Here is a 14,452-nt window from a genome sequence, read left to right on the forward strand (position 1 = left end):
AATTCCTGGTCCTTTCAGCCTCCTTCCCTATCTCATCTGCTGCATCCCCCAGCTGTTCTCTGGGGCCCTTCGCAGGAGTGACACTTAATAATCCATCAACGTCCTCTGCTGTACAGAGCTAGCCTTGTGATTTAAGCTGCAAGATCCCACAATCTTGTTGCAAATACTACAAGATCGTTCCAGAGCAGTGAAGGAAGTTGACAAAACTATTAAGCATCATTTTGCCTGCCAGCCATACACATGGCAGGGGGAGGATAGAGGCAGACCCAGGCCGCCAGACTTTGGGAAGGCTTATAGCCTTCTCTAGCATTGTCTTATACTGGGCACCTATGATCACTGCTGCTATACACTGCCATCCCCGCCCTCCCCGGCTGACCAGCCCAATGGGTTGAAGGGCAGCATCCAAGGCGCCCCTCATCTCATGGTGCCCTGGGCGATCGCCCAGCTCCATCTACCTCTATATAACAAACAGGTGCTGCTGAGGCAGGCGGGGGTGCAAGTTTCAAGGTTTTTCACCAACAGGACATGCCAAACGGCAAATGCAGTTAAGCGCCACGTGGCCCAACAGCACCATCCGCAGAGATACAAAGATAAAGGGAGCACACATCCACTAAGAATAAAAAAAAAAAAAAAAAAAAGCAACACGTAATACATCTTGCCTGGGTGCTTCCATACTTAATCCACAGGACCTAAACATAATGAATCTTCATTCTCATAGCTATTTCTACCTTTAAATCCCTTACATTATCCTGTTGCACAAATTCCAAAGCGTGATCACCAGAAGAAACATTAGAACATCTATTCTGTTTTCCTTTCCTTGACAATTTCTAATTTTTCAACTCTCACTCAAGCTTACTTTGTATGATAAAATTAGACAAAAATCTATTTTTTCACTAAATCATTTGGGAAGTACCAAGTTCACGGTAAAAATGCCAATTGTGTCCTTTTTAAGCAAAGGATTAAGCCCATCTCCTTTTCTTGGGCACAGCACAATGTGGCCTTGCCACATAAATTTCAATGCAGCAGATTTTATTAAAGTATCTTGCAGCAACATGTTTGTGTGTCCCATTTCTTCACTGAATAAATCTACTCATTTTTCCCCCCATCTTGCAGGTTTTCTTTGGATTATTCTGCTACACTGAAGTCCATCCTCACATTATAAAACACACAGTACATGATGCAGGTCAGCAGTAATGCAACATTGGATTTGATATTTCAACTTGGAATTGGACTCAAAATGTCTTAAATTTCCATTTTATGGCAAAGTTTGCAGTGCCTAGAGGGAAATAAATGACTCTGCAGGACTTTTTGGGAAGCAGTTCAGGCTCTGCTACAAATAAAACTTTTCACTAGCTTACCCTGAGACATAGCTGGCTACCCCTTTGCAAATTCAGGTACACCCAGCACATGGGAAGCCAGTTTTTCTAAAATTTTCGGATACTTTTTTTTTTTTTTTTTAATGTATTCTATCCATTTACTACTTTGGTATCACATAACAAATCTTTCTGTATTGTCATTTTTGTCTTGATGTTTAATCTAGATCTATCCATGTTTCTTGCATTTTAAACTGCATCTCTTATCCACTTCTGTCTCTACACTGGTGGATCAGACAGTCAGTAGAACTATTTTGAATTTAGCACCATGGCCAGCGGGAGCAAAACTTGCTCCCTCCTGCTGAAGATTTTTAAGAGTCTTTGGGGCTTGATTCTGAAGACTCTTTGATGTGTTTGGACAGTGGGGGGTGGAGTCCCATGGTCTAGAGGCCCTTAGCTGTGTTTGACAAGTGGAGGATCTCAGACCTGAAGACCTTTTGGGGGAAGTGAGGGGGTGATCCCCATATTAGCTGGCCTTTTACTTTGGGAGGGTTAGTAGTAGAAAACTAGACTGCCCAAATAGCAAGATTATCATGGTCACAATCCCTTTAATATAGCTATATTAACTCTACCACATTGTGCATCACATTACCTCAGTAAAACTCACTGTTAAAACAGAGAGAGAATGCTCACTATCTGCCTGTTTAATGCGAGTTAGTACACAGATCCCCAAAGTGATTTGCTTGAGGTCATAGCGGGGTGTCAGTAGGCAAGAACTTAGTAAATGGCTACTTCAATATAAGACAAAACTACATGTAGTTAACATAGACCCATCAAAAGTCATAGCAAAATGTCAAACACCAGTTCCATTCTATTAATTTACATAAAACTTTTATCCAAAATATTATATAATTTAATAGTACTTTAATCCAATTAAAAATTGCTATACCAAAGTAATTTAATACCATTCATTACAAAATAGGACAGAGGTCATTCTGAATTTAATATAGTTCTGTTAGCAGGAGAAATTTCAGCATGCTATACTACATTTGAAATTTAACTTGAGATCAAGATTAACATCCATGTCCTTACTAAAAAAAAAAGAAAGAAAAAAAAAAAGCTAATGGATTTTACTGTCCACAAATTAAGCAAATTCAGTAATATTTAATTCAAAACACAGTAAACGTACTTGTCACCATTATCATCCTGGACTGCAGTGAGATGGCGCTGGACAGCTAAGAGTATCTTCACATCTCCAGTAACAGCATAGTCAAAAAGAGCATTGGCATGGCGCTTAGCAAGCTCCGTGGCCGCCTCCAGAAACAGACAATCTGCAACAAAAATCAGGTGTTTCTATAGCTCACCCATGTAAAAGCAAGACCAGGTCTTTTATGGACCACACCAACTTACATCCCCTACACCCCCCCCCCCCCGCCCTGCAAAAAAATACTTAAGATTTGCAGCCAGAAAAACCCTCACTTTCCCGATCCAAGCATAAAATGAGTGACGTTATATGCATTTCCACATTTGTTCTTTTTTTTTTTTAAGATAATTAAAATTATGAGTGTCCTGAATTACAAATGTATATGAAAGATGCATGAATGGACAGTAGCCAGGGTTGAAGCCTTGATGATTGGTACTACTGCTCACAAGTTTCAAACTTGTGCTGATTCAACTCTTTTCTGAGTCCCAAGAAATATGAAACTGATCCTCTTTCATTGCATGGGGGAAAAAGTGTGCACGTGCCCATTTAGGAATCCTGACATGAAGGTATCATCAATGTCCAACTACTTTGAGTTTCTTTTAGCAAATCTTATTTTATACAAGCAGGATATTTGATACTATATGTTAACTCCCCATTCCCTGACAATCACTAAGGTGTTGTGATAACTCCTGGTAATAAACAATATCCCTAATAAAGCAGAGTTGCTTACCTGTAACAGGTGTTCTTCCAGGACAGCAGGATGTTAGTCCTCACATATGGGTGACATCATCGGATGGAGCTCTATCACGGAACACTTTTGTCAAAGTTTCTAGAACTTTGACTGGCACACTGAGCATGCCCAGCATGGCACTAACCCTGCATCCAGTCAGTCTAGTTTGTAGCAAAAAGTACGAGCGAAAAATAAAATAAGAAAACGTAAGCTAACTGAACTCTGTGAGGTGGCGGGCGGGTTTCATGAGGACTAACATCCTGCTGACCTGGGAGAACACCTGTTACAGGTAAGCAACTCTTTCTCCCAGAACAAGCAGGATGGTAGTCCTCACATATCTGTGAATAGCGAGCTACAGGATGCCCGAATAGAATGAACCAAAAGCACCCAAAGACATGCAATGGGCACAACAACAGGGGTGCTGTTGGTATGACGGCAGCCTGAATGTCACAGTGGGTCGCAGTTAGGAAGTTGGGTTATTTTAAACTGGAAATAAATTACGAAGGACAGATTGGCCAAAGAAGGAATCTTGCCTGCCATACTTGTCGAGATAATAATGAGCTGCAAAGGTATGGAGAGAGCTCCATGTGGCAGCTCTACAGATGTCAAGAATAGGTACAGAACGGAAGTGCGTCACTGACGTTGCCATGGCTCTGCCCGAATGCACTTTTACGCGTCCCTATAGCGGAAGGCCTGCTTGTTGGTAGCAGAAGGTAATACAGTCCGCCAGTCAGGTGGACAGGGTCTGCTTACACACCAGAACTCCCATTTTGTTTTTATCAAAGGAGACAAAAAGTTGGGTGGACTTCCTATGGACTGTAGTGCAGTCCAAATAAAAAACCTCACTCACACAGGTGTGAGTGAGGTTTTGGAAAAAAGGTAGAAGTATTATGGACTGATTCAAGTGGAAATCAGAAACTACTTTTGGCAGAAATTTAGGGTGAGTGCGGAGGACCACACGGTCATGGAGAAATTTGGTATAAGGTAGGTATGTTACCAGTGCCTGTAGCTCACTGACTCTGCGAGCCGATGTTATAGCCACTAGAAAGAGCACTTTCCAAGTGAGATGTCTGAGCTCGCAGGAGTGTAGGGGCTCGAACAGAGGTCACATGAGCCGTGCTAGCACAACATTGAGGTCCCATGCCACAATTGGGAGACGCCATGGAGGCTTCAGCTGGAGTAAGCCTCTCATAAAACGCCCTACAAGGGATTGCGCCAAAATTGGGGCATCTCCTACACCTTTGTGGTAAGCGGCTATGGCACTTACATGCACTCGGATGGAGGAAGTTTGTAGGCCAGACTCCGAGAGATGCCAGAGGTAGTCCAGGAACCTTGTTGTGGGGCAGGAAAAGGGATCTATTTCATTTGTCATGCACCACAAGGAGAATCTTTTCCACTTGGAACGATAAGATTTCCTGGTGGAAGACTTTCGTGAAGCTACGAGGACCTGGGACACATTGTCAGAAAGGTTAAGGGATTGTAGGATCAACCTTTCAACATCCATGCCATCAGAGACAGGGAGTGGAGGTTCGGATGACACAAGAGTCCGTTGTTTTGCGTTATTAGAGTTGGATCTGTGCCCAGGTGAACTGGTTGCTGGACTGAGAGGTCGCGTAGTATGGGAAACCAAATCTTCCGCGGCCAGTACGGAGTTATGAGGATCATTATGCCCTGGTCTTGTAACTTCACGCAAGTCTTGGTGATGAGTGAAAGAGGAGGGTATGCATATAGAAGACCCGTTGTCCACAAGTGGGCGAAGACATCCCTTGGAGGTGTCTTGCGGCTGTGGTGTAAAGAGTAGAATTGGTCTACTTTGTGGTTGTGAATTGATGCAAAGAGGTCTATGTGTGGGCGGCCCCACTAGTGGAAAATCGTGTTCGCTACAGTGTGATCTAGGGACCATTCATGGGGATGAAAGGTCCGGCTGAGATTGTCCGCCATCACATTGTCCACGCCTGCCAGGTAGGTTGCCCTCAGTATCATGGAATGGGAGAGAGCCCTGGCATAGCAGGTAAGAGCCTGTGCCCCTTTGCTTGTTGAGGAACCACATCGCCACCTGGTTGTCTGTTTGAATTAGGACTACCTTGTTGGATAGGCAATCTTGAAATGCGAATAGGGCATAACATATTGCCCTGAACTCCAGAAAGTTTAACTGGTACTTTGCTTCTGCTGTGGTTCAGATTCCCTGGGTTTGAAAGTTGTTGACATGGGCTCCCCAACCCAGGTTGGAGACATTTGTGGTTAATGTAATCTGAGGATCCAGGGGTTGAAAGGGTAGTCCTATCTGAAGACTGGACTCCTGTATCCACCAAGCTAGTGAGAGTCTAAGCTGGTTGGTGACGTGGTCACATGTGTGACAGGTCTTGGTTTGATTGGGACCACTGGGACTTTAAAGTCCATTGTGTTACTCTCACGGCTAGTCGAGCCATTGGGGTAACATGAACCATGGATGTCATGTGACCTAGCAAGGTTAGCAGGTGACGAGCTGTAGTAGTGCGGCGAGTCTGTACTGCTTTTGACAAGGCTGAGAGGGTGCGTTCTTTTGAGAGAAACACTCTGGCTTGAATGGTGTTTAGATCTGCTCCGATGAACGAGAGGGTGCGTGATGGAGTCAGATGTGACTTGGGGTAGTTTGAGAAACCCCAAGGACTGTAGCAGTTGTATGGTAAGACGGAGGGATTGAAGTACTACCTCCTTGAATGGACCCCTGAGTAGCCAATCATCTAGATGTGGATAGACTTGGATACTGCGCTGCCTTAGGTAAGCTGCTACTACTGCCAGGCATTTCGAAAACACTCGGGATGCTGATGCTAGGCCGAACGGTAGCACTCGATATTGGAATTGGCTATCACAGACTATGAATCTGAGGTATTTTCAATGAGGAGGGGATATAGCTATATGGGCATACGCCTCCTGAAGAACTAGAGAGCAGAGCCAATCTCCTTTTTGCAGGAGAGGGAGCATGGTACCCAAGGTTACCATTCTGAACTTTTCCTTGCGGAGATGTTTGTTTAGGGTGCGAAGGTCTAGGATAGGACGAATGCCACCTGACTTTTTTGGAATTAGAAAATACCAAGAGTAGAACCCTTTTCCTCGTTGCCGTCGGGGAACCGGTTCCACGGCATTGGACTGCAGGAGGGTCGAGAGTTCTGCCTCGAGAAATGGAGTATAGCTGGTTAGACTCCATGCCGGATGTGGTGAAGAGTCCAGTGGTAGTGTAAGGACGTTTAGATGGTAACCGTGGGCAACCACAGAAAGGACCCATTGGTCCGTGGTGATTGTGTGCCATATATTGGCAAAGTGGCACAAGCGCCCTCTCCCAGGAAATTCTGTTGGAGGTGGGGGTTGACTGCTTTTCTCTAGAAGGGAGTCAAAAACCCGATGCAGGACCAGTCTGAGGAGCTGGTTGGGCTTTTGGGGACCTGTGCTGACGAGGCTGACCTCTTTCGGAGGGTCTGGTTGGTCGAGTCCATGATGGAGGAGGGTAATACCTATGGGTTTTTATAGGCCTCTGTTTCCCTTTCATCCCCAAAATTGTATCCTCCCCCCCCCCCCCCCTCTCACATATACACACACATAAGCTCTGTATCCATCAGCTTGCAAGCTTGCCTTCCACCTCTAACCAACTAGCCTTGCCCCAACCATTTCTTCCCCATGAGCCAGCCAACATGCCCCCCCCCCAACCCCAGCCTGCAAGCTAGTTTCCCTAGATAGCCATCCCCCCAGCAAACCTCAAGCTTCAACCATTTCCCACAGCCAGCTTGTGGCCTCCAGTCAACCTTGGGCCTTCCAACAAGCCAGTCTCTTTCTCTGTATTCTATCCTGCTCCATCCAGGCAGTGCTGCTCCAGGCGCCATGCAGCTCTCTGTGCTGCATGGGGCCCTGTGTTCTTGTGCTGGTCTTGCAAGACAAACTAAAGATGAGCATGAGAACGCAAGCACCTGCGCGGCTCAAATTTGCAGACAGCCGCATGGTACCGGCAGCAGAAGCAGCATTTCCAGGATGATGTGGCCGGAAATATTGTTCAGGCAAGGGCCCAGGTAGCCCATCCTGTTCTGAAGCCTGTGTGTGACATCACTGAGCACATTCAGTGCGATGGCCATTTTTTTTATGCTGTGGCTGTAACAACTGCTGCAAATACCTTTATTTTTTTTTTCTTTATTTCAGAATAAACCCCATATTTTTGGCACATACCCTAATTTTCAATTTCCAAAAAAAGCCAAGTCCTCCGAAAATGTAGTTGACCATAAAGCTTGATTTTGATGAACTTACCATAGTAACACTATGCATACAACTGTACAGAGTAAAGACTAGCATTTTATTATTAGGTTACACTTAAGTGTAAGTCAGCGTGACTTTAGCTGTGTCAACATTTAGTTTTTGATTATCTGGCATGGCAGGGCCCAAAAGACTGAGAACATTCATTCCTTGGAAACCTTACTGCAGAACTGTTTACTAACCAGGAGCTTTAGGGCTTGGTTTCCTAAAGGATTTATATGTACAACATTTGGTTTTATCATATAAATGGTCTTTTTAAAATTAACTGCAGGCCTACATGTATGTACAAAACCCAATTTGGGGCATACTTTTATGCATAGCTGCAAGAGGTGTTCCGAGGGTGGAGCTGGAGTGGGGGAAAAAAAATTTATGTGCATGCTTTCAATTTTTAAAAGGTATTCATGTAAATCTACATGCACAAAATTATGCCCTGCTTGGAGCAGGTGTAACTTTATGCATGCACGTCCGAGTACGTACTGGGCCAACCTGATAATTTCTGAAGCGGAATTACATGCGTGTCCGCTTCGAAAATTCAGGCTAAAATACGTGGGTAAAAAAATATCCACGTATTTAAGCCCTACTCACTTTGGTTTAAAATTACACCCCCCACCCCCAGTGAGATTCACTTATCCCTCTTACATCTATCAGACCCCTCCTCTTGGTAATCTCATCAGAATTCCATAAATGTGAAGCACGAAACCAAGATTTATATAGGGACATTTAAAAATTATTCTTAAAAACACCCCAAAATATGAAAAGATAGTATCTGAATCGAGAGCATTGTTGGACGTATGCTACTCAGGCACATAATCTTTGAGGTGGCAGTACCTCTGTATACAGCACAAGATTAGGAAGGTGCCCAGGGGAAGCCAGAATTCCTACAAGACTAAAAAAAGACAAAGAAAAATATTGAAAAGTGAAATGGATGGTAAACATGTTCTCTGTAGACACTTTTGGAATGATGCAGCCAGACACGGTCATCATGAGCTATCCAGGCTATGATATAGGAACTGCTGCAGTCTCATCTTTTTAGGATCTGTAACATAGTAATGACAGCAGAAAGAGACCAAATGGCCCATCCAGTTTGCCCAGCGAGTTTCTTATGGTAGTAACTGCTACTCTGTGCAGGTTACCCCCATGTTTCTGATAAGGGTAGTAACTGCAGCTCCAAGCAGGCTACTCCCATGTTACTATTAAAGGTAGTACCCCTATGCAGGCTATGCTCAAGCCTTAAATGTTAAATGTAGTAATATTTTCAATCAAAATCAAGCAACTATCAAACCCATAACGAGCAACATTTTTACAGGGTGAGCAGCCTTCAGAATAATTCAGACAATGCTGCTTGAACATGCTTTGCTTTTGGACTTGGCCGCAGGAGCAGTCCCGTGCTTTTCCCCTAATGTGTGCCTAATCCGTAACCCAGACGGTAAGTGCTGGGGCCCAACGTTGGCTGTCGTCTGAATCCAATTCCCCTTTTTGCCCCCCCCCCACCGGTGAAGCGGAGAGCAACGTTGCAGTTCCTTCAACCAAAGAGCATGTGGCATTATTCCCATATATGATTTGCAGAAAAATAGTGGCTCTGGTCGAGTGGAAGATGTGAAACATCACCACCGGGGGAGTGGGGTGGGGGCACTTTTTAAAATTTTTTTTTATTTTTAGAAAACTCACCCCGGGATTCACCATGACATTATAGATATAGCGGAACGATGGCCCGTGGGTAAAAAAAAAGGCAGGGGGGTGAAAGTATGCAGCCGGCGGCATCGCGGCGGTGTGTTTACGCCTACCGCAGTTGCGGCCAGGCCGCACACTTTCGCGCCATAGCGCCATGGGAAAAGGTGCTGCTATTTCCCGCGGTACTGCCAGCGAAAATGAGGAAAACGTTATCGCCCGCAGTGCTGCCGGGCCGTAACCCCGCCCACACTCCTCCCCTTCTCCTGATTTAAACCGCACCGCCGCGATGCAGCCGGTATCGCATGCGGGAAGGCCCTAACGCGCACGATAACGTCACATCGCAGTTTAAAGAATGACCCTGTCGGTTTGTACTTAAAGTCACTAAAAGCTATTTCCTTTCTCGTTTCCTAGGAAGCAGCCTAGTTTGTCAGTGGAACTGACTGGGAAGCAGGAAAACCTGCATTCAGGTTCTGCTTGGATTAAAAAAAAAACAAACTTTTTAAAATGAATTTTTAGCTTTTGCAATAAAGATATCTCAGTCGCCTCAGTGTCTGTGGGGGCAGAGCTCATGGAAGCAAGTGCAAGTCCTTGTGCTAGTACCCTGGCCCATACCCAGGAAATGGCAATATTCTTTATGTAAATGCATAGGAAGGGTCATTTCAAAGCCATTTCCATTTAAAAGAGTGGTTTACCCGTGAAAATGGCAATTGCCCACCTAATATGCAGTTAAATCTAGGTGCCTATGTCTCATATACGCACAGGTTTATCATCAGCTAGCAGGAGCTGGGGGGGGGGGTGTTGCACTTATGCGCACACTAGTGCATTTTCAAAAATATGCTGGTAAATTTACCTGAAAAAAAGAATCTGAAGATAAATTAGCAAGTGTAAATGCATGCAGATAATTTTGGTGGGATAATTTTCAAAGTGAAAGTATATGCATACTTTGAAATCTGGTAATTGCCTTAAAAGACAGGGAAATACTGCGACGTGTGGGAAGTGCGAAACTGAGATGTGTGGTACTGTAGTGCGCACGCTGAACTCAGATGTAATGTGTGGTAGACAAAAAGAGAGAGAGAGAGAGAAGGGAGGAGCTGAAGAATACAGTCAGAGAGGGACGGAACTTAACTTCCATATGTGATAGTAGAGTGGATTGGACAATACAGAGAGGGGCGGAGCTGAGAGTAGGGCAGAGCTGGAACACAAGGAAAGCCAAGGGTGGAGACTCAGATCCCATACAGAGAGTGGGGTGGAGCTGGAGAGTACAGGGAGGGAGAGAGAGGAAGGAGATCAATTTCCATATCGGCTATGCAGGTGTGGGGTAACTTTCCTCTTTATTATAGTTAGATTATGTACCACATCTTAGGAAGTGTGCTTCAAAGGCAGTTACAAATTAATCAACTAAACTATTCTCCCTTGTAGCTATGCTGAACCATTGTGCTCTTCTGTAATCAGAGTGCCATTTTTCAATATCGAAACCTGTTGTACACTATATCTTGCCTTACCGTGCTTCATTCCAGGACTGGCGTTCATTGAGCTGGAATGGAAATGCATTCCTCCGTAAGTAGGATAATTATAGGAAGAGTAACCATACCCTAAAAAAGAAAAAAAAAAGTAGTTTGTTCAAAGTGTGGACCTACAGGGGGTAATTTTCAAAGTGTAAAGTCAATGGGTAGTTTTTATCCATAGACTTCACACTAATTTTCAAAGCGTAAGTACATTCGTACTTCTGCTTTGAAAATTACCCTGGGAAAACAACCCATACACATTTACACCTGGTAACGTGTGTTGTAGTTTATCTTGGCAAAATTTACACGCATACTTTTTTAAATTTAAAAAATGTGAGGCTAGCTTTCAAACCACTCTACATGGCCGCATATATGCACGCATATGGCCGGGTGGAGATCTATAATAGTATTTTATAACCTGCGTGCATCAGATACGCGTGCATTATAAAATATGCATATGTCTACCCCTCCAAAAACTTAGATGTGCATGTGTGCTTACACACGAATACATGCAATGCATTGAAAGCGAGTATTTCAATGCATTAAAGAAAGTAACGTAGTAAATGTTGGCAAAAAAACAAAAAAGACCCTAGTGATCCATCCAGTCTGCCCAGCAAGCTTTTTATTTATTTTTTATTTTATTCTTGGGGTAACTGTTGCTCTGCGCAGGTTACCCAGTTGTTTCCCTCATGTAGCCACCAGGAATCCTCTGAATGTATCCCATGCCCTTTTGAATTCCATTACCGTCCTTGTCCTCATTACCTCCTCTGGTTGAGCATTACACGATTCACCAATCTTTCCATGAAGAAATACTTCCTGACCCCTTGTTCTATATTTTACTTTCTATCAAATAAGGTTTGATTCCTGTGCATTATTAATACTTTTCAGGTATTTAAAAGTCTGCATCATCACAATTCTCTCCTCTCCTCCAGTGTACTTTTTCCTGCCACTTTTAAAAATATACACATGCATATTTTAAGCGTGAATAAAAAGCAGGAACTGCTTATGTAAAACCCTATTTATGGGTGGATGTTTAGAAAATAGCAATTCCATGAGTCCAAGCATTTGCTTATCATGTATATGTTCATTCACGTAAATGCTTTGAAAATTCACCCTACATGCGCAAAACCCTCTCTAACCCCACACCCCTGGGAACCTCTCTGACGAGGGTAAAAATATCTGCATACAGGTTGAGCATGAGTATTTTTACCCACATATTGGGTGGGCAATTTCATAAAAGCCCAATTCTGTGAGTAAAGTGCTGATTTTCCAGAGGATGTGGCTTTTAAAATTGCTCTTCCTATCTATTCCAAAAATAATGGAGGTGGGAGAGACAAAGATAGTATCTGAACTCAAGGCGGATTGGGACAAACACAGGGGATCTCCGAGGAAGTGGCAGAGATTGTGAAGCTGAGCAGGTGGTGTTGTCGGGCAGACTATTTAGGCCGTATGGTCTTTTTCTGCCATCACGACTTCAGACTCTCAAAAAACAAAACAAAACAAAACATGAAGATGTTTTCTAAATTAAATAAATACCAAGGCATGTCTCAGTGTGCCTCTTTTCTTCTATTAAACTTTGGGAGATGGGAAGGAGGGAGAACTATCAGGTGTAAATGCACTTTACCCTTGTAAATGGCCTTTTGAAAACTGCTACAATATACACCATTGAATTGTCCATAGGATATTCACGAGTAAATGCATTTTAAGCTCGTAAATGGCTTTTGAAAATTGCTAAGATAGTAGGTTACATTTATGCACGTAACTCCTTTGAACATCACCTCATACGTGAGGAAAGGATTGGGAAGATTGCAGTACTGAAAAGACAAGACCACATTTCTAGTGGATGTCATGGAAGCAATATGCTAGGATTTCTTTTTTGTTTTTTAGTTCAAATATATTTATTTCATATAAAAACTCACACAGAGCAACTGAATCAGAATAACCAATTGAGAGCCAAAGCAGGGAGCATAACTTTCAAACAGCTGCATGCACCCTCATATACAAGAGTATATGCTATTTAAACACATATATACTGAATTTTTAATGCACAACATCTGAAAACTCACCTTTAATAGTATACACCATGCATATATTTAGCCAGTCTAAAATATTATCCACACATTTATTTGCTATGCCACAAGTAATCTGAAGCAACAAAAAACTATAAGTTCTGAATAAACTGGTACACAGGCTCCATGTACTCTTGAATTCAGATACTTGGTTAGAAATTTCCACTGCAGCCACTTAATATTTATATTTAAGACAAACCATGTTCCACAAAAAGTTGTCATATATCAATGTGCAATCGTTTCAGTTACCTAACACAGTTTTGCAGGCAAAGGGTTAAGTACACATGCCACTGTTTCCACACAGTTGTTAGACAAAGTTTCAGTAAATACTATTGACTTCCAAATGAAGATGTTGGCATGACAAACTTTCTTGCACGTTGAGACTCTTGAATCTTATTCCTAACGCTGTGCCAGAATGGCTGTACATTATAGCAGAGGTGTAGTATTGTGAGCTAATCTACTTGGCTCTTTCAAGTAAAACGAGCATTCATTAGAAGAGTTGGGTTAATCCTGAGGAATTTAGCCAGGGATCTAAATGACTATTGGGCAATGAAGAGTCTGCATCACTGACACCGACCCCTGGAAGACATTGCAGTGTTAAAAGGGAAGGCCAAGGCTTCCTCTAGGAGTAATCAGTCTGGAGGGTTATCCGTGTCTTGAGACCTCAGCCAGCTACTTTCTTGTCTTAGGATAAAAGGCAAAAATGATGATCAACCAACCTAGCACCAGGGGCAAGATGGCCGCCAGATAGGACTTTCGGGAAGTGAGCTCCTGCGCAGCGTTTTTCTTCTTTCAAACTTACCTACGGAAAATGCCCATACCAAGCGAAAGGGGAAAATCCGGGGAGCAATGACCAGCTCCCCGGTGTTGGACCCTTCTCAGCCTCGCATAGAAGGCTTCCTAACAGGAGTTACCGGTATGCCAGAGGGGCTGGTCGCTGGGGGGACGCCGGTCGAGCGAACGCATTCCCCCCTGACCCTAGACGTCACCTTGAGCCCCGGCGAGCCGATCCGGCCGGCGCCTCCAGCACAGAGTGATGTGTCCCCACCTGAACCGGTTCGAAGCGGTTTACATCCAGAGTCTTCGAGGGCGGAGCAAGAGAGCCCCGGGACGGGTGAGCATGGAGCAGCCGCCCCGAGAGGAGGAGGAATTCGCGGGTTGCCGGAGATGAGACATGGAGGAGAAGTTCTGACCCAAACAGGTAATATTATCCCAGGTAACATACAGCGTGCGGCAACACCAGGAGAACAGGCTGAGACCCGACAGGAACCCATAGAGGTTAATGTGAGTCTTGGGCAACCTGAGGACATAACGCTGGGGAAGGTATGCTTATGCTATGCCTTAAAAGCCATTGATATGGCTTTGAAATCAATTGCACAATCAATAACCAAAGTTAAAAATCAAACCAGGGAGAATAATAATATGGTTGGAGCCTTTGAGGTGAAAGTACAAGGCCATGAGGAACGTCTACAAAAAATGGAGTCTTTTCAGCAAAACTTTATAAATTCAGAAAAGATGGAAAAAAGATTAGAGAAACTTGAGAATAACCTAAGGATGTTGAATTTACGAGGGATAAACTTTCCTGTGGTCAGGATGATTTCACCTGCTGAACTGTTTAAAACATATATGAAAGAAATACTGAAGATACCAGAGGCGGCTTTACCGGTGTGTACTAGATCATA

General features: G+C 43.7%; 1 protein-coding gene across 3 annotated transcripts in view; it reads right to left on the bottom strand.

Moving 5' to 3' along the window:
- The window catches only part of NFKB1 (nuclear factor kappa B subunit 1), a 278,175-nt gene that overhangs the window by 72,076 nt on the left and 191,647 nt on the right, over positions 1 to 14,452 (bottom strand). For all 3 annotated transcript variants that reach the window (XM_029597052.1, XM_029597051.1, XM_029597053.1), the window contains 2 exons: positions 10,699 to 10,788; positions 2,503 to 2,644 (listed from right to left, as the gene is read on the bottom strand). In XM_029597052.1, the coding sequence (XP_029452912.1) occupies positions 2,503 to 2,644; positions 10,699 to 10,788 (232 nt within the window). The remainder of the gene's footprint in view (positions 1 to 2,502; positions 2,645 to 10,698; positions 10,789 to 14,452) is intronic.

The sequence above is a fragment of the Rhinatrema bivittatum genome, chromosome 1 (assembly GCF_901001135.1).
Source record: "Rhinatrema bivittatum chromosome 1, aRhiBiv1.1, whole genome shotgun sequence".
Lineage (NCBI taxonomy): Eukaryota > Metazoa > Chordata > Amphibia > Gymnophiona > Rhinatrematidae > Rhinatrema > Rhinatrema bivittatum.